General features: G+C 45.7%; 1 protein-coding gene across 1 annotated transcript in view; it reads left to right on the forward strand.

Moving 5' to 3' along the window:
* Positions 1–14,085, forward strand: part of FKBP9 (FKBP prolyl isomerase 9) — a 77,567-nt gene extending 63,482 nt beyond the window's left edge. The window contains exons 8-10 of the mRNA XM_075315100.1: positions 11,253–11,398; positions 12,168–12,331; positions 13,107–14,085. Of these exons, the coding sequence (XP_075171215.1) occupies positions 11,253–11,398; positions 12,168–12,331; positions 13,107–13,289 (493 nt within the window). The 3' untranslated portion in view covers positions 13,290–14,085. The remainder of the gene's footprint in view (positions 1–11,252; positions 11,399–12,167; positions 12,332–13,106) is intronic.
* Positions 14,086–20,954: the final 6,869 nt, after the last annotated feature.

Consider the following 20,954-nt stretch of genomic DNA (forward strand, 5'->3'; position numbering starts at 1 on the left):
TCAGTTTTTTACCTGTTTCTGCATGTCACCGGATCCTGTACATTGCAGCAGTAGCTGCAATGTATTTCAATGGGCGCCGGATCCGGTTTTAACAGTTGCGGTTGTATGCTGCAGGAAGGATCCTGTTTGCTGTACAGAACATGGCCTGAATATCACTCTCACACACTCTCACACACTCTCACTCACACACACTCTCACACACACACACTCTCACACACACACTCACACTCTCTCTCATCCAGAGAGAGTGCATGCACGCTGTCATGGCAGATTCAGCTCACTCCCGTCACGTGACTTAAATGCCCGCTCAGCCCCATTCAGCTAATTCCTGACCACATGACTCATAAACTGCAAGTCATAGAATCCAGTAAATAACACTTGCGTTTGCATGCGTTCAACTCAAATTCAACAGGATCCAGTCACATGCAGTTTGCGATTTTTTTGCCTCAAGGCAAAAAAACGCTGATGTGAAACCAGCCTAAGGCTACGTGCGCACAGTGCGTTTTTTGTGGCGTTTTTGCGCGTTTTTGGGGTGCATTTTTGGTCAGAAAACTGCATGACTTTGCTTCCCTAGCAAAGTCTATGAGTTTTCATTTTTGCTGTCTGCACACAGCGTTTTTTTAGATGTGTTTTTGTGGTGCCCACAAAACGCAGCATGTCAATTATTTTTGCGTTTTTCACTGCGTTTTCCACCCATTGAGTTCAATGAGATGTTCAAAAACGCAATGAAAAACGCAAATTGCAACTATAGCTGCGTTTTAGTGCGTTTCTATGACTAAAAACGCAGCTATAAACGCAAGGGGTAGGTAGTACAGTGACATGTGCAGGAAGAGGATTCTTTCTTTTAGTAAACACAGAAGCGTGAATCCTCCTGGTACCGCCACCACTGCTTCCACCTCCCGTCTGGCGCCATGTCCACCGGAAAGTGGAAGCAGCTGCGAAATCAAAAGTGAACAGTAGAAAAAAAAAATGTCATACTCACCTGTCTGCAGACTCCCGACATGTCCGATGGCTGCAGGACCTGCCGCTGATCAGCTGATGCGTCACCTGACCACATCAGCTGATCATATAAGTCTCGCGGTGAGGCCGGCTTTTTACCGCCCGGCTGGCTTAAACTAACAGCTGATGCGGTCAGGAGACCGCATCACTGATCACCGGCAGGTCCTGCAGCGATCGGACGGGAGTCTGCACAGAAGTGAGTAGTTTGTTTTTTTTTCCACTGATGCATCATCTGATTGTATAAACGGCGTTTATAAAATCAGCTGATGTGTGATGTGATTCACGTCCTTGAACCTTACACATCATCTGATCACTTTGCCTTCCAGCATACCGATCAGATGATATTGGATCCGGATTGGACGGCGTGGGACCCTGACCCAGGATTACTGTGGAGGGGGGGTTCTTTCAATAAAGATGGAGTCACTAATTGTGTTGTGTTTTATTTCTAATAAAAATATTTTTCTGTGTGTTGTGTTTTTTTTATCTTTACTAGAAATTCATGGTGGCCATGTCTAATATTGGTGTGACACCATGAATTTCGGGCTTAGGGCCAGTTGGTAATGTACAGCTAGCCCTAACCTAATTATTACCCAGCGAGCCACCCGGCATCAGGGCAGCTGGAAGGGTTGGATACAGCGCCATTTTCTGGGGCGGCTGCGGACTGCAATTCGCAGCGGGGGGGCCAGAAAGCTAGGGCACCCTGCACTGCGGATTCCAATCCCCAGCTGCCTAGTTGTACCTGGCTGGACTCAAAAATTGGGTGAAGCCCACGTCATTTTTGTTTTTAATTATTTCATGAAATTCATTAAATAATTAAAAAAAAAGGGCTTCCCTATATTTTTTTTCCTAGCCGGGTACAAATAGGCAGCTGGGGGTTGGGGGCAGCCCGTACCTGCCTGCTGTACCTGGCTAGCATACAAAAATATGGCGAAGCCCACATCATTTTTTTTTAGGCAAAAAACTCCTGCATACAGTCCTGGATGGAGGATGCTGAGCATTGTAGTTCTGCAGCTGTTGTCTGCTCTCCTGCATACACTATTGGATGGAGTATGCTGAGCCTTGTAGTTCTGCAGCTGCTGTCTGCTCTCCTGCATACACTATTGGATGGAGTATGCTGAGCCTTGTATTTCTGCTCCCCCTACCTCTCCCTCCCACATACAGTCCTGGATGGAGCATGCTGAGCCTTGTAGTTCTGCAGCTGCTGGCTGCTCTCCGGCATATGCTAGTGGATGGAGCATGCTGAGCCTTGTAGTTCTGCAGCTGCTGTCTGCTCTCCTGCATACACTAGAGGATGGAGCATGCTGAGCCTCGTAATTCTGCAGCTGCTGTCTGCTCTCCTGCATACACTAGTGGATGATGCTTGCTGAGCCTTGTAGTTCTGCAGCTGTCTGCTCTCCTGCATACACTAGTGGATGATGCATGCTGAGCCTTGTAGTTCTGCAGCTGTCTGCTCTCCTGCATACACTAGTGGAGAATGAAGAACATATTGAAGAAGGAAATGACATCAGACCTTTTTTTTTTTTTTTCAACAATCTTTAATGGCATTGTTCACTCATAAAAAAACCGCATAAAAACGCAGTGAGCAAAACGCTGCAAAACACGCACCCAAACGCAGTAAAAACGCATGCGTTTTTTGCCGCGGTTGCGTTTTTATGCGTTTTTCTTTATCGTTCCTTTGGGAGACCCAGACCATGGGTGTTTAGCTCTGCCCCTGAAATCTGCACCCTTCATTGTGTATGCATCTGGACTGGAGGGTGATGACCTGAGGAGCTCACTGACTGCTCTGTTGGGGTTATTGGACTGTTTTATCATCCAAGGAGTTCTGTGAGGATCGTCTCTGCCGTATGCTCCTTGAGGCTTGAGATAAGTGGCTAACTTTGTACCCTTATGACTGGCTGCTTTTCACCCCTGTTGAATCTATTCCCATTATTATATGTATAAATAACCTGTTACTCCGGTGGTTGACAGAGATCTGGGACTCTTTTAGGCCCTTTATGTACCGGATTTAGTTGAGAGATATCGGGAGTATATAGATTCAGGGATTACTGGCTTCTTGGTTTTACATGGGACTGCCAGCATGTACTATTGCATTATTGTTGCCTTTTTGAACTAACCTCTATTCCACTCCTGAAGAACCTCAGATAGATGAGGGGAAACGCGTCGGGTGGTTTCTGATAGGAGCCGCTTATATCTATCTAGGTGGGTTTTTTTGGGTCATTGTACCCCTTTGTTTCCCAATTTAATTATATTTGGTATAATGTACTGTTAATCTTTATCTTGGATTGTTGGTTCAGCTTTGTAATTATCCTCTAGACTGTCACCTTATTGTTAGGGTCTGGTTAGGGCCTACAGGGACAGCCTACGTTGAGCGGGGGCGCCTATTGCGCAGGTTTTAGGGTGCCAACCTCCGCGGCAAGGAAGGGGTGAGCTTAGGGCACTGGAAGGGCCAGGCCCCTCCCCCCCCTTCTCCTTGTACCCTTGGATATCTGATTTAATCTAATTTTATATTGATATATATGTTGGGTATTCCCCTTTTAATACTGAAAACAATTAAAGATTTGTAATTTTAGGAGTTTTTCTATAATTTTGTTGGTAATGTACAGCTAGCCCTAACCTGATTATTACCCAGCGAGCCACCCGGCATCAGGGCAGCTGGAAGGGTTGGATACAGCGCCATTTTCTGGGGCGGCTGCGGACTGCAATTCGCAGCGGGGGGCCAGAAAGCTAGGGCACCCTGCACTGCGGATTCCAATCCCCAGCTGCCTAGTTGTACCTGGCTGGACTCAAAAATTGGGTGAAGCCCACGTCATTTTTGTTTTTAATTATTTCATGAAATTCATGAAATAATTAAAAAAAAAGGGCTTCCCTATATTTTTGGTTCCTAGCCGGGTACAAATAGGCAGCTGGGGGTTGGGGGCAGCCCGTACCTGCCTGCTGTACCTGGCTAGCATACAAAAATATGGCGAAGCCCACATCATTTTTTTTTTAGGCAAAAAACTCCTGCATACAGTCCTGGATGGAGGATGCTGAGCATTGTAGTTCTGCAGCTGCTGTCTGCTCTCCTGCATACACTAGTGGATGGAGCATGCTGAGCCTTGTAGTTCTGCAGCTGCTGTCTGCTCTCCTGCATACATTATTGGATGGAGTATGCTGAGCCTTGTATTTCTGCTCCCCCTACCTCTCCCTCCGACATACAGTCCTGGATGGAGCATGCTGAGCCTTGTAGTTCTGCAGCTGCTGGCTGCTCTCCGGCATATGCTAGTGGATGGAGCATGCTGAGCCTTGTAGTTCTGCAGCTGCTGTCTGCTCTCCTGCATACACTAGAGGATGGAGCATGCTGAGCCTTGTAATTCTGCAGCTCCTGTCTGCTCTCCTGCATACACTAGTGGATGATGCTTGCTGAGCCTTGTAGTTCTGCAGCTGTCTGCTCTCCTGCATACACTAGTGGATGATGCATGCTGAGCCTTGTAGTTCTGCAGCTGTCTGCTCTCCTGTATACACTAGTGGAGAATGAAGAACATATTGAAGAAGGAAATTACATCAGACCTTTTTTTTTTTTCTCAACAATCTTTAATGGCATTGTTCACTCATAAAAAAACCGCATAAAAACGCAGTGAGCAAAACGCTGCAAAACACGCACCCAAACGCAGTAAAAACGCATGCGTTTTTTGCCACTTTTTTTGCCGCGGTTGCGTTTTTATGCGTTTTTCTTTATCGTTCCTTTGTGAGACCCAGACCATGGGTGTTTAGCTTCTGCCTCCGGAGGACACACAAAGTACTACACTAAAAAGTGTAGCTCCTCCATCTGAGCTTATACACCCCCTGGTGAGCAGACCCAGCCAGTTTATTGCTTTGTGTTCAGGAGGCATACATCCACACATGCATTCTCATATGATTTTTTCCTTTTGGAATGAGTTTGAAGAACTGTGGGTCCACGTCTGGACCCCCGGCATGTCCCTTCTCACCCCACTGTGTCGGCGGTGTTGTAAGGTTGATTTCCTAGGCTGGAGCCTTACATGCCGTGCTCCTTCACCATCCCTCCTGGGCTCTGGCTTGAAGTGGGAGCCAGCACGGTCTCCATGCCTGGCAGGAGACCGGTCTCCATCCGCAGCCCTTCAGGACCCTGCTGGACCGGAGCACTCATCCCCAGGGACCTGGCCCTGCGTCTCAGCAGCTAAGTACCTGAGACGTTTATATTTGGGGGTCCCTGTGCTTTATTGTTGGGGAGAGTGTGCTTACTGTATTTACTGACATTTACGGCGGGTTCTCTAGCTGTTGCCCGAGAACTGCGCCGATGGTGCCTGCGCGTCGGCCCCTCCGCTCAAATTTAGGCCCCGGCTTCGCCGGAGGCCTAGTTTCGTTTCACTGCCCTCGCATGTCACTCATGCAGAGGGACAGCGCGGCTCCTCCCGGCGGCCGTTCTGCACAGGGGAGGGACACTCCCCACTGCTGTGCGTGTCTCCTCCCCTGTAGGTCTCTATGGCTCTCCAGATCCCGCTCTTATGCAAGCCCCGCCCCCTCTCTTCGCTCCAGCGGCCATTTTCTCAGAGTTCTCTCAGCGTTGGTCTGTGTTCTGCATCCCTGCTGAGGTGCTGTGTTTGGGGGTCCGGGCTTCGGCATCTGGAGGGCACACAACACCGCTCTGCACAGCACAGCGGTCTGGTAAGCCACAACCGGCTCTGTATATACTCTCTGGGGTTCATTCTCTGGCAGAGCCCCCACTCCAGCAGCATGTCTCACACGAGGAGCAAGGCTCCAAAGCTTTACTCTGTATGCGCTGCATGTAAGCTCCTGCTGCATGAACCGAGCACCTATCCACATTGTGATGCCTGCTCTACCTTGGCGGTGCCACAGCCTGGAGTCTCTCCCCCAGTGGTCTCTCAGGCTGCTCCTGCTCCTGTGGCTGAGCCCCCGGCTTGGGTAGAATCCTTTTCTAGGTCTATCTCCCAGTCTTTTGCTGAGTCCATGGGACTTCTGTCCAGGACTTTGCTGAATATGCCCCCCTCACAGGGTGCCTCTGCTGCTAGGACTCTCTCAGGACCGGAGCTCACAGAGGATTCATCATCAGGTCCCGGACCCCGTCCTCCTAAGAAGAGACGTAGGGTTTCCTCTCCCTCCTCCTCCCGTGGCTCTGATTCAAGAGCGGACTCGCAGGATGAGGAGGATGCCTTTACAGGGGGCTCGGAGGCTAACTCCATGTACCCCATTGATCTGTCCGAAAGTGACTCAGATCTTAGTGACTTGATTGCTTCCATTAATTCTGTTCTGGATCTTAATCCGCCAGTATCAGAGGAGCAACCCTCTCTGGCAGAAAAGCACCAGTTTACCTCGCTTAAGAGGGCAAAGAGTGTGTTCTTTAACCACTCCAGTTTTCAGGCCGCTGTGTCCAAGCCCAGGGCCTGTCCTGACAAACGCCTCCCAAAGCGTGGTTCTGATGACCGTTTTTCCTTTCCACCTGAGGTGGTCAAGGAGTGGGCTCAGTCCCCAAAGGTAGACCTCCCGGTGTCTAGGCTCTCAGCCCGGACCGTTGTGTCGGTGGCTGATGGCACCTCCCTTAAGGATTCCACTGACCGCCAGATTAACCTTCTGGCCAAATCCGTATATGAAGCAGCGGGGGCCTCGTTTTCCCTGACTTTTGCAGCAGTGTGGGCTCTCAAAGCCATATCTGCTTCACTAGAGGAGATGCATTCCCTCTCCAGGGAATCTATGCCCGAAATGGTTGCCTTGACTTCCCAAGTTTCAGCTTTTTCATCCTATGCCATGTCTGCCATGCTAGAGGCTTCTCACCGCACTGCGGTGGCTTCGGCTAATTCCCTCGCTATCCGCAGGATCTTGTAGCTTCGAGAGTGGAAGGCAGATGCTTCTTCTAAGAAGTACCTTGCTGGGCTACCTTCTGCTGGGTCCCGGCTGTTCGGAGAACAGCTGGATGAAATTATTAAGGAAGCTGCTGGCGGGAAGAGTACTTCCATGCCACAAACCAAAGCCAGGAAACTTGCCCAGGGTAGGAATCAGTCGAGGTTTCGCTCCTTTCATTCCTCCAACTGGTCGTCCTCTAAGCCCTCGGCCTCGTCCACTAACTCAGCCAAGGACCAGAAATCCAACTGGCGCCCAAAAGCGCGTCCACAGAAGTCCGCAGGAGGTGCTGCCACTAAGGCAGCCTCCTCATGACTATCTGCCCGCTCCAGCAACGTCCTTGGTCGGTGGCAGGCTCTCCCACTTTGGCGACGCTTGGTTTCAACACGTCTCCGATCAGTGGGTGAGAGATATCATCTCCCACGGCTACAGGATAGAATTTTCTTCCAGTCCGCCAAACAGATTTTTTCTCTCAACCCCCCCCCTGCTCCAAGGCCGCCGCCTTCTCACAGGCCGTGGCATCCTTGCAGGCCAACGGAGTAATTGTACCGGTTCCCGCCCGGGAACGGTTCAGAGGTTTCTACTCAAATCTCTTCCTAGTCCCCAAAAAGGACGGTACTTTCCGGCCCATCCTGGATCTCAAGCTTCTCAACAAGCATGTTCAGGTGCGGCACTTTCGCATGGAGTCTCTGCAATCAGTCATTGCCTCGATGACCCAAGGGGATTTCCTGGCGTCCATCGACATCAGAGATGCCTATCTGCATGTGCCAATTGCAGTTTCACACCAGCGTTGGTTACGTTTTGCAATCGGAGAAGATCATTTACAATTTGTGGCTCTCCCCTTCGGGTTGGCCACAGCCCCTCGGGTATTCACCAAGGTCATGGCTGCAGTGATTGCGGTTCTGCACCTACAGGGGTTGGCAGTGATTCCTTACCTGGACGACCTTCTAGTCAATGCTTCATCCAGCGCAGACTGTCAGCGGAGTGTCTCGCTCACTCTCGCCACTCTAGCCCAATTCGGGTGGCTGGTCAATCTTCCCAAATCCACTCTGACTCCGACCCAGAGTCTCACGTACCTAGGGATGAAGTTCGAGACTTTGCCGGCACTTGTGAAGTTGCCCTTAGTCAAACAGCAGTCCCTCCAACTGGCAGTGCGCTCTCTGCTGAGGCCCCGCCGTTATACCTTCAGGCGTCTGATGCAGGTGCTGGGTCAAATGGTGGCGTCAATGGAAGCTGTCCCCTTTGCCCAGTTCCATCTGCGTCCCCTGCAGCTGGACATTCTCCGCTGTTGGGACAAGCGGCCTTCCTCCTTACACAAGCTAGTGGCTCTGTCGCCACAGACCAGGAGCTCTCTTTAGTGGTGGCTTCGGCCCCTCTCTCTGTCCCAGGGGCGCTCCTTCCTGGCCCCGTCCTGGGTGATCCTCACCACGGATGCCAGTCTATCCGGCTGGGGAGCGGTATGTCTCCACCACAGAGCGCAGGGCACTTGGACTCCGTCCGAGTCAGCCCTTTCAATCAATGTGCTGGAAACCAGAGCCGTGCTTCTAGCTCTTTTAGCTTTTCACCACCTGTTGGCGGGCAAACACATTCGAGTCCAGACAGACAACGCGACAGCAGTTGCCTACATCAATCACCAAGGCGGGACACGCAGCCGCCTGGCAATGTTGGAGGTACAACGCATCCTTCAATGGGTGGAGGACTCAAGTCCACCATATCCGCAGTCCACATCCCAGGCGTGGAAAACTGGGAGGCAGATTATCTCAGCCGTCAAACCGTGGACGGTGGCGAGTGGTCCCTGCACCCGGCAGTGTTTCAGTCAATCTGCCGCAAATGGGGCACTCTGGACGTGGACCTAATGGCATCCCGTCACAACAACAAAGTTCCTGTTTACGTGGCTCGCTCCCACGATCCTCAGGCATTCGCCACGGACGCTCTGGTTCAAGACTGGTCCCAGTTTCGTCTGTCCTACGTGTTTCCCCCTCTAGCCCTCTTGCCCAGAGTCCTGCGCAAGATCAGAATGGAGGGCCGTCGAGTCATCCTCATTGCACCGGACTGGCCCAGGCGAGCTTGGTATCCAGACCTGCTCCATCTGTCCGTAGAGATTCCGTGGCATCTCCCGGACCGTCCAGACCTTCTATCGCAAGGTCCGTTTTTCCGCCTGAATTCTGCGGCTCTCAAATTGACGGCGTGGCTCTTGAGTCCTGGATTTTGACGGCTTCTGGTATTCCTCCTGAAGTCATCTCCACTATGACTCGGGCCCGTAAGTCTTCCTCCGCTAAGATCTATCACAGGACTTGGAGAATTTTCTTATCCTGGTGTCGCTCTACCGACCATCCTCCTTGGCCTTTCTCCTTGCCGACCCTTCTGTCTTTTCTACAGTCCGGTCTGCAGCTAGGTCTGTCCCTCAACTCTCTCAAGGGACAAGTCTCAGCTCTGTCTGTTCTGTTCCAGTGGCGTCTCGCTCGGCTGGCTCAGGTCCGCACCTTCATGCAGGGCGCGTCTCACATCATTCCGCCTTACCGGCGACCCTTGGATCCCTGGGACCTTAATTTGGTTCTCACGGTTTTGCAGAAACCCCCCTTTGAGCCTTTTAGGGAAGTTTCCTTGTATCGTCTTTCACAGAAAGTGGCCTTTCTGGTGGCCATTACTTCCCTCAGGTCTCTGATTTGGCTGCGCTCTCTTCGGAGTCACCTTTTTTGGTTTTTCATCAAGACAAGGTGGTTCTCCGTCCGACTCCGGACTTCCTTCCTAAGGTGATCTCTCCTTTCCACCTTAACCAGGACATTACCCTACCTTCCTTTTGTCCGGCTCCTGTTCATCGCTTTGAAAAGGCGCTGCATACTCTGGATCTGGTGCGTGCTCTCCGGATCTATGTGTCTCGCACCGCTGCTCTTAGGTGGTGCACTTCTCTTTTTGTGCTAACCTCAGGTCGGCGCAAGGGCCTCTCTGCTTCTAAGCCGACCTTAGCCCGTTGGATTAGATCGACCATTTCGGACGCCTACCAGAGTACTCAGGTGCCTCCCCCGCCGGGGATCAAGGCACATTCGACCAGAGCTGTCGGTGACTCTTGGGCTTTTAGGCACCAGGCTACGGCTCAACAAGTCTGTCAGGCTGCCACTTGGACTAGCCTGCATACCTTTTCGAAGCACTACCAAGTGCATGCTCATGCTTCGGCAGATGCGAGCTTGGGCAGACGCATCCTTCAGGCGGCTGTCGCCCATTTGTGAAGTTAGGTTCTGCCTACCCATGGTCTGGGTCTCCCAAAGGAACGATAAAGAAAAAGAGAATTTTGTTTACTTACCGTAAATTCTTTTTCTTATAGTTCCGTATTGGGAGACCCAGCACCCTCCCTGTTGCCTGTTGGCAATTTTTTCTTGTTCCGCGTGTTATCACCGGCTGTTGTCGTGGACAGTCTCCGGTTGTTCCGGCTCTTGCTCTGTTCTACTTGTGGGTGGCTATTCTCCTTCAGCTTTTGCACTAAACTGGCTGGGTCTGCTCACCAGGGGGTGTATAAGCTCAGAGGGAGGAGCTACACTTTTTAGTGTAGTACTTTGTGTGTCCTCCGGAGGCAGAAGCTAAACACCCATGGTCTGGGTCTCCCAATACGGAACTATAAGAAAAGTAATTTACGGTAAGTAAACAAAATTCTCTTTTTTGCGGTCAAAAACGCAGTGTCAAAAAAAAAAGTGTGTGAACTTACCCTACCCACTTCCTACACACATTCTAAAACCCTCTGCGTTTCTCCTCCCTCCTGTCTCCATTTCCCAGGCAACCAACACCACTGCTCTATCCAATTAACTATCTAATTGCCACTAACTCCACACTCCTGCTGCTTGGTTCCTAGTTACCTCTTAACCCTATATCTACCATACAGCTGACCCTGTGCTGCAACTCCCACCTGACACAGCACGAGGGGCCAATATTCTTTAGTACATATTATATAGTGTTTAAAGTGTATACATTATAATTACATTTCAATAACACCACCTTCGTAGGAGAGGGCGCTATTCACCCCCTTCCTACAGATGTGTGACTGTACCCACTCATAACTTCTGTAACTATTAACGCCATATAACTACTAACACCATATAAATATTAACTATATTAACGCCATAAAAGTGGACCTTTAAAGAAAAAAATAGTGCACAAGTGTGCACTATTTTTTTCTTTAAAGGTCCACTTTTATGGCGTTAATGAGACTACTACGAATAACATATTTGCTATTTACAGTGTAATTGTTCCTACTCTTTGGAAATTTTACCTCATCTTGCATGTAACAACCAAACCTGTTCTGTACTAGCGGTTATAACAGGAATAGTAACTTACCATGATGTACGCAATGGTAGCATCCAAATATGCTTTCAGTACGCACAAGTTTATGATCCTGATTTATTTTTTAGACACCAATATGGAAAAACCTACAATATAGTGCTCGGATCTGGACAGGTGATAATGGGAATGGATATAGGACTACGGGACATGTGTGTCGGGGAGAAACGCACCGTTGTTATTCCTCCACATTTGGGTTATGGAGAAGCTGGAGTAGGTGAGTGTGGTAAAAAACATCCCAGTGAACTAAATGATAGAACCTCACAATCCAGAGGCAGCACAATTAGCATATCACTGCTGGATGTAATATCTTAAGATTTGTTATATTATGTAAGGCCAAATTATTGTTTTTGCTCTGCCAAGATTTGCTTGTATATTTATTTTCTATTTCACTTGTATCACGCCTCCATATTGCACAGCACTTCACAGACATTATCATCATCTTTGTCAGCCATAATCTAATTTACCTATCAGTATGTCTTTGGAGTGTGGGAGCAATCCCAAGAAGAACATAGAAACTCTGTACAGATATTGTCAATGGTGGGATTTGAATCCAGGATGTAAAGCAAGAGTGTGAACCACTGAGCCGCCATGCTGTCTTATTATTAATCTTCTCCAGGATTACAGCCTGTAGTGTAGTCTAGCTCGTATACATTTTATTTTTTAAGTTTTCATCAGGGTTCCAGTATTTTTTTTATGACACAGTACTACAGCAGTATTGTCATCCAAAATACTAGAATCCTTATAGTGCTGCCCAAAATGATAGCGCCTTGACAGAAAACCTTCCAACCAACTTATAGGTTGGTGGAATCCGTCAAGACGTGTCAAGATCCCTTTGAAAAAAGATCAGGCATCGCTATCATGGCTCCGCTGGTGACTGAATCCATGATGCTGATGTGAATAGAGGATTATCTGTTACATCTATTAATCATATATGAAAAATGGCAACTAAACTTTGTTTTTGTTTTTACTTTGTCATATGTAAGAGGGAGAAGTACCGGGAAGTGCAGTTTTGAGGTTTAACATTGAACTCCTGGAATTGATCCCTGGCCTGCCTGATGGCTACATGTTTGTATGGAATGGAGAAGTGGTGCCAAATCTTTTTGAAGAGATTGACAAAGATGAAAATGGGGAGATAGTTTTGGAAGAGGTATGTGTCAGATATCTATGTAATAAGCATGACTGGGCTTTATCTACACAAGGTATATATAAATACTAACACAATGCAGTCGACTGCTACAGTCCTTGTTTAAGTAGGATGTATCTGCTCTACTTTTGGATGTGCAAGTGAAATCAGCAAAAGGTAAAGCAAAAAAAGAAATAAAACGGCAGAGGGGTTGGTAGTGTGAACACAGAAAGCCATCAGTATGGCAAGAATTATTTGGACTTTATGGGTCACTGTAGTACCAGCAGAGGCATGATGAGGTTTCTTTGTTTTAGTATATTGTATGAATATAACAATTTTCCAATAATTGTCTTTGATTTTTATACAAGACTTCACTTGGTATATACATCATACGTCTCTACTTATGTACACATACCCAAATGTATAACATCTGAAAATCCGCTTGAAAATGCACAACAATGTCAAAACAATGTTGCTGTGTGGATGTTCAATCTCATGTCACTTCTTCTAAGAGCTTCAGGGTCCAGAAACCGTGAAGCAGTTAAAAGAAGTAACATGTTCATTTCTGGGACGGGTTAGACTAGGAAACACCTCAATACTATAGTTTAAAATAAAGAGTCGGCAGCACAGCCTCTTCAGGAAAGAGCGCCAGTGTTCTCCTGAAGCAGCTCCGCCTAGAAAAACTGGGCGGAAAGAAAGCATTGTGTGCACATTCCCTTGTGTGTAATCATTCTCTGCACCATAGACTTCATTCGCTGATGACAGTTTTGTTGACACTCTTAATCTTTTGTTCTTTTAGTTTTCTGAATATATTAATACCCAGGTTGAGTTGGGTAAAGGAAAACTAGCCCCTGGTTTTGATGCTGCCAAGATTATAGAGAACATGTTTAATAACCAGGACCGTAATGAAGACGGCAAAATAACAGAAGCGGAGTTCAAATTAAAAGACCAAGAGGATAAAGAAAGACATGATGAACTGTAACATTCAGCCAGGGTTTGTCTCCAAATGCACTGTGAAAGCTTAGTGAGATGGTGAAAAGGTCCAATTATGTGAACGGGTGAATGGATGGTAAAATCACTGAATGGACACCACATACAACACTCCACACGGAGTATGGCTTATGAATTTATCAATTGTCTCAGGTTCCAATTTCAAATTAAAAACAATCAGAAATCTGTGAAAAAATATATAGAAAAAAATACTTGTCACTATATCCTTTTATACTAGAAATGCAGAATGCCCCAAAAATGTGTTATTTAGTGATTATGTTGTTTCACAATACAAGTTGTAATAAGTTACATTCCTTCTATGCCTATATGTGGGATTAGGCTATGTGGTGACCGAAAATCACATGTGACTAATTTTATTACTCCTGTGGGGAAAATAATCCGCACGTGTTGTAGATCTGCAGTAAGGGCTCATTCACACTAGTGATAATTGCTTCATGTGAGAGAATCGGTTACATTATGGAAACCACACTCAGTTCATACTCTGCTACGAGTGTGAGCCGAGTGTCAATCACTATGATCCAATTCTCTCGCATGATAGAATCGGATCATAGGTGTGGAAAAAATAGAGAGCTCAATTTCTCCATCTTCTCCACTGCCTGTGTCCATGGTAATTGGACACTTGCATGTCATCCAAGTGCAGTGCAATGTTACACACGCATCCATAGACTTGTATAGGTGCACCTAATCTGAATATTGCAGTAACCCACAATATGCTGCGATTTATTATCTTGTTCTGAATCAGCATGAGAAAAAAATCACAGATCTGCGCTGCCCCATTGTATAACACTGGTCTGAGTGCTATCCAATAAAACATTAGATAGCACTCAGCTGTGTTATACACTAGTGTGAGCGTATCCTAAGGGCTTGCTCACATGAGCGTATAACTCGACTGAGTGCTATCCGAGGTTTTATTGGATATCACTCGGACCTGTGTTATACTATGGGGCAGAGCAGATCTGCTATTTTTTTCTCATGCAGATTCGGAATGAGAAAACAATCGTAGCATGCTGCAAGTGGCTTCGATATGGTGATCATGCATACAAGACTATGGGTGCGTGTAAAATATGAAACTGCAGTCTGATTAACGAGGACACAGGCAATGGAGAAGAAGGAGAGGTTAAGTTCTCCATCTTTTCCACACCTGTGATCCGATTCTATAATGCAAGAGAATCAGATCACAGGAAGGTGACGCTTGGCTCACACTCCAGCAGAGTGTGATCCAAGTGACAGTAACATAATCAGGCCGATTGTCTTGAGTGAGAAAATACAAGTCCATGTGACCCCAGCCTTAAAGTGTTCCTTTTACAGTGGAATAAAGTAGTGTTTCCTTGAGGCTATGATTCATATGTGATTTTAAGTTATCTTGTAGCAAAGACTCTACTAAAGCAATTGTGTACTGAAGATGTTTAATTAACGGGTTCTTTGATACAATCGGTATTAGGTCAGGTAAGAGTATATATTTTTTTGTTCACTATAATCCACAAAAAAATTTAAGAGGGAAAATTCATCAAAAAGTTAATATCAGCAAACTGGTGTATAAAAGCTGCAATAAATAATGTGATTTTTATGGTTTTTATACCGCTGTACCACTTTTCTAAAAAAGTGAGTGCGGGTTTAGCGAGAAGCAGCATAGCCTGGCAGATTTATGATAAATTATGCCAGAAAGTTGCAAAAAGCATAGTACTATTTTAGATAAATTTCTGATTCTAGCTCACGGGCAGCCCAAAAGCTTATGCAATATAACATAAATGTATGGTAGGTGAGGACCCAACCAATGGGACCACCATCTACACTACAGTTCAAAAGTTTGGGGTCACCTAGAACATTTTGTGTTTTCCATGAAAAATCATACTTTTATTTATCAAATGAGTTGCATAATGAATAGAAAATATAGTCCAGACATTGACGAGGTTAGAAATAATGATTTTTACTTGAAATAATAATTTTCTCCTTCAAACTTTGCTTTTGTCACAGAATGCTCCTTTGCAGCAATTCCAACTTTGCAGACCTTTGTCATTCTAGCTGTTAATTTGATGAGGTAATCTGAAGATATTTCACCCCCTGCTTTTCCCCTCCCACAAGTTAGATTGGCTTGATGGGCACTTTTTGTGTACCATACGGTCAAGCTGCTCCCACAACAGCTCAATAGGGTTGAGATCTGGTGACTGGGCTGGCCACTCCATTACAGATAGAATACCAGCTGCCTGTTTCTTCCCTAAATAGTTCATGCATAATTTGGAGGTGTGCTTTGGGTCAGTGTCCTGCTGTAGGATGAAATTGGCTCTAATCAAGCGCTGTCCATAGGGTATGGCATGGTGTTGCAAAATGGAGTGATAGCCGTCCTTATTCAAAATCCCTTTTACCTTGTACAAATCTCCCACTTTGCTAGCACCAAAGCAACTCCAGACCAATACAGTACCTCCACCATGCTTGACAGATGGCGGCAGGCACTCTTCCAGCATCTTTTCAGTTGTTCTGTGTTTCACAAATGTTCTTCTGTGTGATCCAAACACCTCAAACCTCGATTCATCAGTCCAGAACACTTTTTTCCAATCTTCCTCTGTCCAATGTCTGTGTTCTTTTGCCCATATTATTTTTTTCCTTTTATTAGCCAGTCTCAGATATGGCTTTTTCTTTGCCACTCTGCCCTGAATGTCAGCATCCCGGAGTATCCTCTTCACTGTAGACATTGACACTGGCGTTTTGCGGGTACTATTTAATGAAGCTGCCAGTTGAGGACCTGTGAGGCGTTTAGAGTCTCTATTAGAGAAATCATGTACTTGTCTTGTTGCTCAGTTGTGCAGCGCGGCCTCCCGCTTCTCTTTCTACTCTGGTTAGAGCCTGTTTGTGCTCTCCTCTGAAGGGAGTAGTGCACACCGTTGTAGGAAATCTTCAGTTTCTTGGCAATTTCTTGCATGGAATATCCTTCATTTCTAAGAACAAGAATACACTGTCTAGTTTCACAAGAAAGTTCTCTTTTTTAGCTTCTCTAATCAGCAAAACTGTTTTTAGCTGTGCTAACATATTTGCACAAGGGTTTCAAGGGATTTCTAAACATCCATTTAGCTTTATAACACAGTTGGCAAACACAATGTACCATTAGAACACTGGAGTGGTGGTTGTTGGAAATGGGCCTCTATATACCTATGTAGATATTGCATTAAAAACCAGACGTTTGCAGCTAGAATAGTCATTTACCACATTAGCAATGTATAGAGTGTATTTCTGTTTAATTTAATAGCTTAGCTTCATTGAGAAAAAAATGTGCTTTTCTTTTAAAAATAAGGAAATATCTAAGTGACCCTAAAAATCTGAATTGTAGTGTACCTCCTTAACTGGACCGTGTTGGGCACTGCATTCAGTGTAGAAGTGAGCGGATTTCCAATACAAGTGAGAATTCTGACCACCTGGTTCTTGAATGTTTTTTAGGTGGGCTCAGGGTGGACAAATGCTTACTATTTTATATTCCATTTAAGGCTGCACTGAGTAGTAGAAAAATAAATAATAAAAAAATGTGACCCAGTCATTAAATAATAAAAAATGTCAAATTATTTACTATTTAGTTCAGTGGTTAATAAAACGATATACTGGGTTATGCTGTAAATAAACCAGTAACATGGCTTTTTATAGTAATCATTTATGCCCTGATCCATTAAGCAATTTTTCACAGTTTTCTGGCATAAAACGGATTGAAATGTCCCAAAATTTATAACTGGAAGTGCTGCAAAAATGTTGCAAATGTTGGTGTTTTTATGCCAGCCTAGCTAATTCAAGCAAGTCTTTGGAAAGTGTTTGGAGCTCAGACAAGATGTGGCCAAGTGCCCCGACCAATTCATCATAAATGAGGCCAGAAAAGTGTTATAAATTACAGCGGAATTGTATGCCAGCCCCTAACCACAATACATTTCTGGTGCTGCCGCACACTTAGTTAAATTGGAATACAAAACACCAGTCTTGATGAATCAGCCCAAGATTCAGTTGATATGATTGTGGAGAGGGAGAATTTCCACTAGGTGTCACACTTCTAGCAAGTTATCCCAGTGACGTTAGGAGGTTAGTGAGGGCGTTTCTGTCAGAAAAATAGGGTACATGAGTATTTTGTCCTATAAAACCTGTCTTCTCTACACATAGATCTGTACATCTAGCTGCACACTGTGATTAATACATGAATTCCACTATTGCGAAAAAAAAAAAAGTTACTTAAGATTTTTTTTTTATATTTTTATCAAAAAGTATGTGCAATACAAGGTAATATTGTGGTACCGTGTTATGAAAAAGTATAGAAGCCATCCAAAGAAGACAACATGTACGTCATATGGATGGTCCTTAATTCTACTGACTCCATGTGCCCAGTCTGGTCTCCAATAGGCTCTAGACCCTTACCCCACCCAAATTACCCAAAAAGGTTTCATAAGGAGGTAAGCCTAGGTCCTATCTATTACCCATTTCAATGAGGCCTGTCTGGGCACATGGAATGGTGCATCATTAGTTTGGGACCATCCATATGAGGTGCACCTTGCTGTAGTTGCGTGGCTTTTACAATTTTTGATCAAGAACTGTTAACCAAGTAACCCGCGTCTTTTATGCGTGTAGCAATAGTAGAATTCATTAACTGCAGTGTGACGCATAGCGTATGTATATAGACCACAGCAGCAGATTTGTGCATCTGCCTTTTACTTTAATACTTAAGGTGTTTTGGCCCTTTTGTTCTACACTTATATCTGTCACATCCACTTTTCATAATGCTCAAGGTGCTATTGTTCCAGGAAAATGATAGGACCCCATTATACTCAGTGGGGTCTGCTGGTGTTTTTCCATTCATTTTCTAAAGTATCTGCCTTCTACACAAATTCAGTTTCTCTGTTCCTAGAACATGTGATACTGTTGCTTGTGTTTGGCAACTCCATTTCTGGTCATGTACGCAGCGCAGGAAAGTGTTTCTTGTGTCAGCTCATTATCATCATCATCATTAGTACTGTTTGTGGAGGGTACTGGATGGCTTGCTCATGGCAATAGCTAAGCCAGACCTTTCCATTGTGACTGATGACATGCAGACATCGGAAATGCTAGCTTGTACTGAGCATAGAGGCAGAATGGAGCTCCCGAATCTAGCACTGATACGGATGTATATATAAATTATATAAGTTAGGCCGGTGTCATACTTGTGATTGCCGCTTGAGTCTCGCGGTGCATCACCAGTCATGGACTCACACTCTCCTCACAGGAGCAGGTCAGTTGAATGCATGTCTATGCAACCGACTCACTCCTGTGAGGAGAATGTGAGCCCGTGACGGGTGATGCACCGCGAGACTTGTGCGAGATACACGTGAGGCAATCGCAAGTGTGACCCCTTTTAATTTACTTCCAGCAGGGGTACATGTAGATTAATACTTTGGTGGAAAAACTCTGCTCAGACAAAGCTATAGATTTGTGAGACCGTCGCCCAAGATAAGTGTGTAAGGCTGCTTAGTGCTAGAAATTGAGCTGCGATACCAGGCAGCCATGTTCTGATTTTCTGCAATCCCTTGCCTCATCTTGTTGATGGAAGACCAAAAAATGAATGTGGATGTAAATGTGGCATATATTTAGTATATACACTTCATTTACAAGCTGTTTACCATCAATGTTGTTTGTTTCTTTGGGTTTGGAAGTAACACTGACAAAAGAGATGACACACTTTTAACGTGTTACTACACTGCCCCACAATAGGGTATTATACTTATGTAATTTGCACCCACAGACCAAAAACTGAAAACACACTGCTGTCCGTGCTTTACCTGGGAATACAGAAGAAACAAAGATATCCAAGCCAACGTTATTCTTTACTTTATAGACAAATGTTTGTTTCCTGCAGTAGAGACTCCCCCCACCAACATGCCAGAAAACCTTCCTGTATGTGAATTTTGGATTATGTTTTGTCCTGATAAACTCTGTTAGGATACGATTCCACTTGCGTATGACTCATGTGAGTCTCGCATCGGTGTCACCCGGCACAGCCGCACACTCTACTGACAGGAGTGGGTCGCCTGCATGTATTTCCATGCAGCTGAGGCGCTCGTGTCCGGAGAGTGTGCGGCTGTGCCGAGTGACACCGGTGCGAGGGTCACATGAGTCATACGCAAGTGGAACTCTGGCCTTAGGCAGCTGATTTCAGTATTTTTGTTTTAATGGGTTCAGTGTGAATGATTTCATTTATTTACAAAATGCTTTGTTTTTCCAGTAAGAGTTTCTAAAAGTCCCAATTTTCACACTTCAAAAGCCATATGCCACAAAACCGATCTCTACACGTTGTAGCGAATGGTCGCCTTAATGTATTCTTAGAAATTGCATGGTCTTTGGTCACCGCAGATGGGAGTGTTTTTGGGCACATGCAGCTGCCTCAGTGTGGAAAAGTGCCAAAATGTTCCCCTCTCAAGGTAATTGTACTCCGCTACTGAGGCGCCACATGGAGGGAGGAAAAGAAAATCATGGTGTAGTTCAAAGGAACCAAGCTGCTCTAGAAATTCTAGGTTTAAATGTATATGATGACCATTAAGAAGTTGGGTTGCCTGGTGAAAACAGGCCATCACCCATCCACAGCAGAGGTGATAACCTATTGATTGGTAGAGGTCTGACTGCTAAAACTGGCATTGATCAGAGGAATGGGTAAGTTTATCCCCCTTAGAATGGAGCAGACTGTTGGATGCACAACCACAATTCCCTCATTCTTTTTAGAGCTGCCAGAGAAAGCCAGGCACACCGCTCGGCTTCCCCATAGCTGATGAATGGAGCAGCGGTCAGCATGTACATTGTCACTCCATTGTAACCGTGATAAAAGTGAGTGCCCCATTTGCCCTTCATTCGGTTTCCAGCAGTCAGATCCATACTGCTCGATAAGTTACAACCTACCATTTAGATAAGTGATCATTTGTTTCCACCAAGCAATCCCATTAATATAGATGCGGAGTTAACAGCTGCGGCATTTAGGCATAGAAGACTGCGGATAATGCATAAAAAGTTTCACATCTAAACAATTGAATGTTACAAGTGCAAAATGATCAAATTTTATAAATAAATGATAAACTCTGCTTTGTGGGTTTCTCTTTTTCCAGATTAAAAAAAAAAAGTCTCAAAGACGTAATCACAATTATGTGTCACACAGACCAGATCAGAAGTGAGATAATACAGTGTACATGAATCCCCATACAGTGTCCATATCTGACCATATTGTTCAGTCTTTTATAGCAAGATAACAGCACTCAGCCCCAGTGTTCAGCTGTGGGATTATCATCACATTGGCCGTATTACGGTCGTGTTTCATGCAAAACTGTAAAGCGTGGTTATAAAACGTGCATAAGGCCTTTACTGTACCGCCACATAGCTTAGATGTCACATGGAGGCATGGTCCCATTTGACACTATGCATAAAAGTATTCTCTCCTAGTAATACGGCTTATGTATTAAAACGTTCAAAGCACAGTGGAAGCGGTACAGACATGGAATGCAATACGCACTGTGTGCAATGGCGGATTAATAGTAGCCGGGCAGTACAGAAGGCTTAGGTCCCATCCTCACTCCCCTCCCCCAACCCCTAAATGCTGCTATCGCTATTGATTGCAGTAGAGGTTTAAACAACCTACGGTGGTGCGGGGACCACG

The sequence above is a fragment of the Anomaloglossus baeobatrachus genome, chromosome 6 (genome assembly GCF_048569485.1).
Source record: "Anomaloglossus baeobatrachus isolate aAnoBae1 chromosome 6, aAnoBae1.hap1, whole genome shotgun sequence".
NCBI classification, from domain to species: domain Eukaryota; kingdom Metazoa; phylum Chordata; class Amphibia; order Anura; family Aromobatidae; genus Anomaloglossus; species Anomaloglossus baeobatrachus.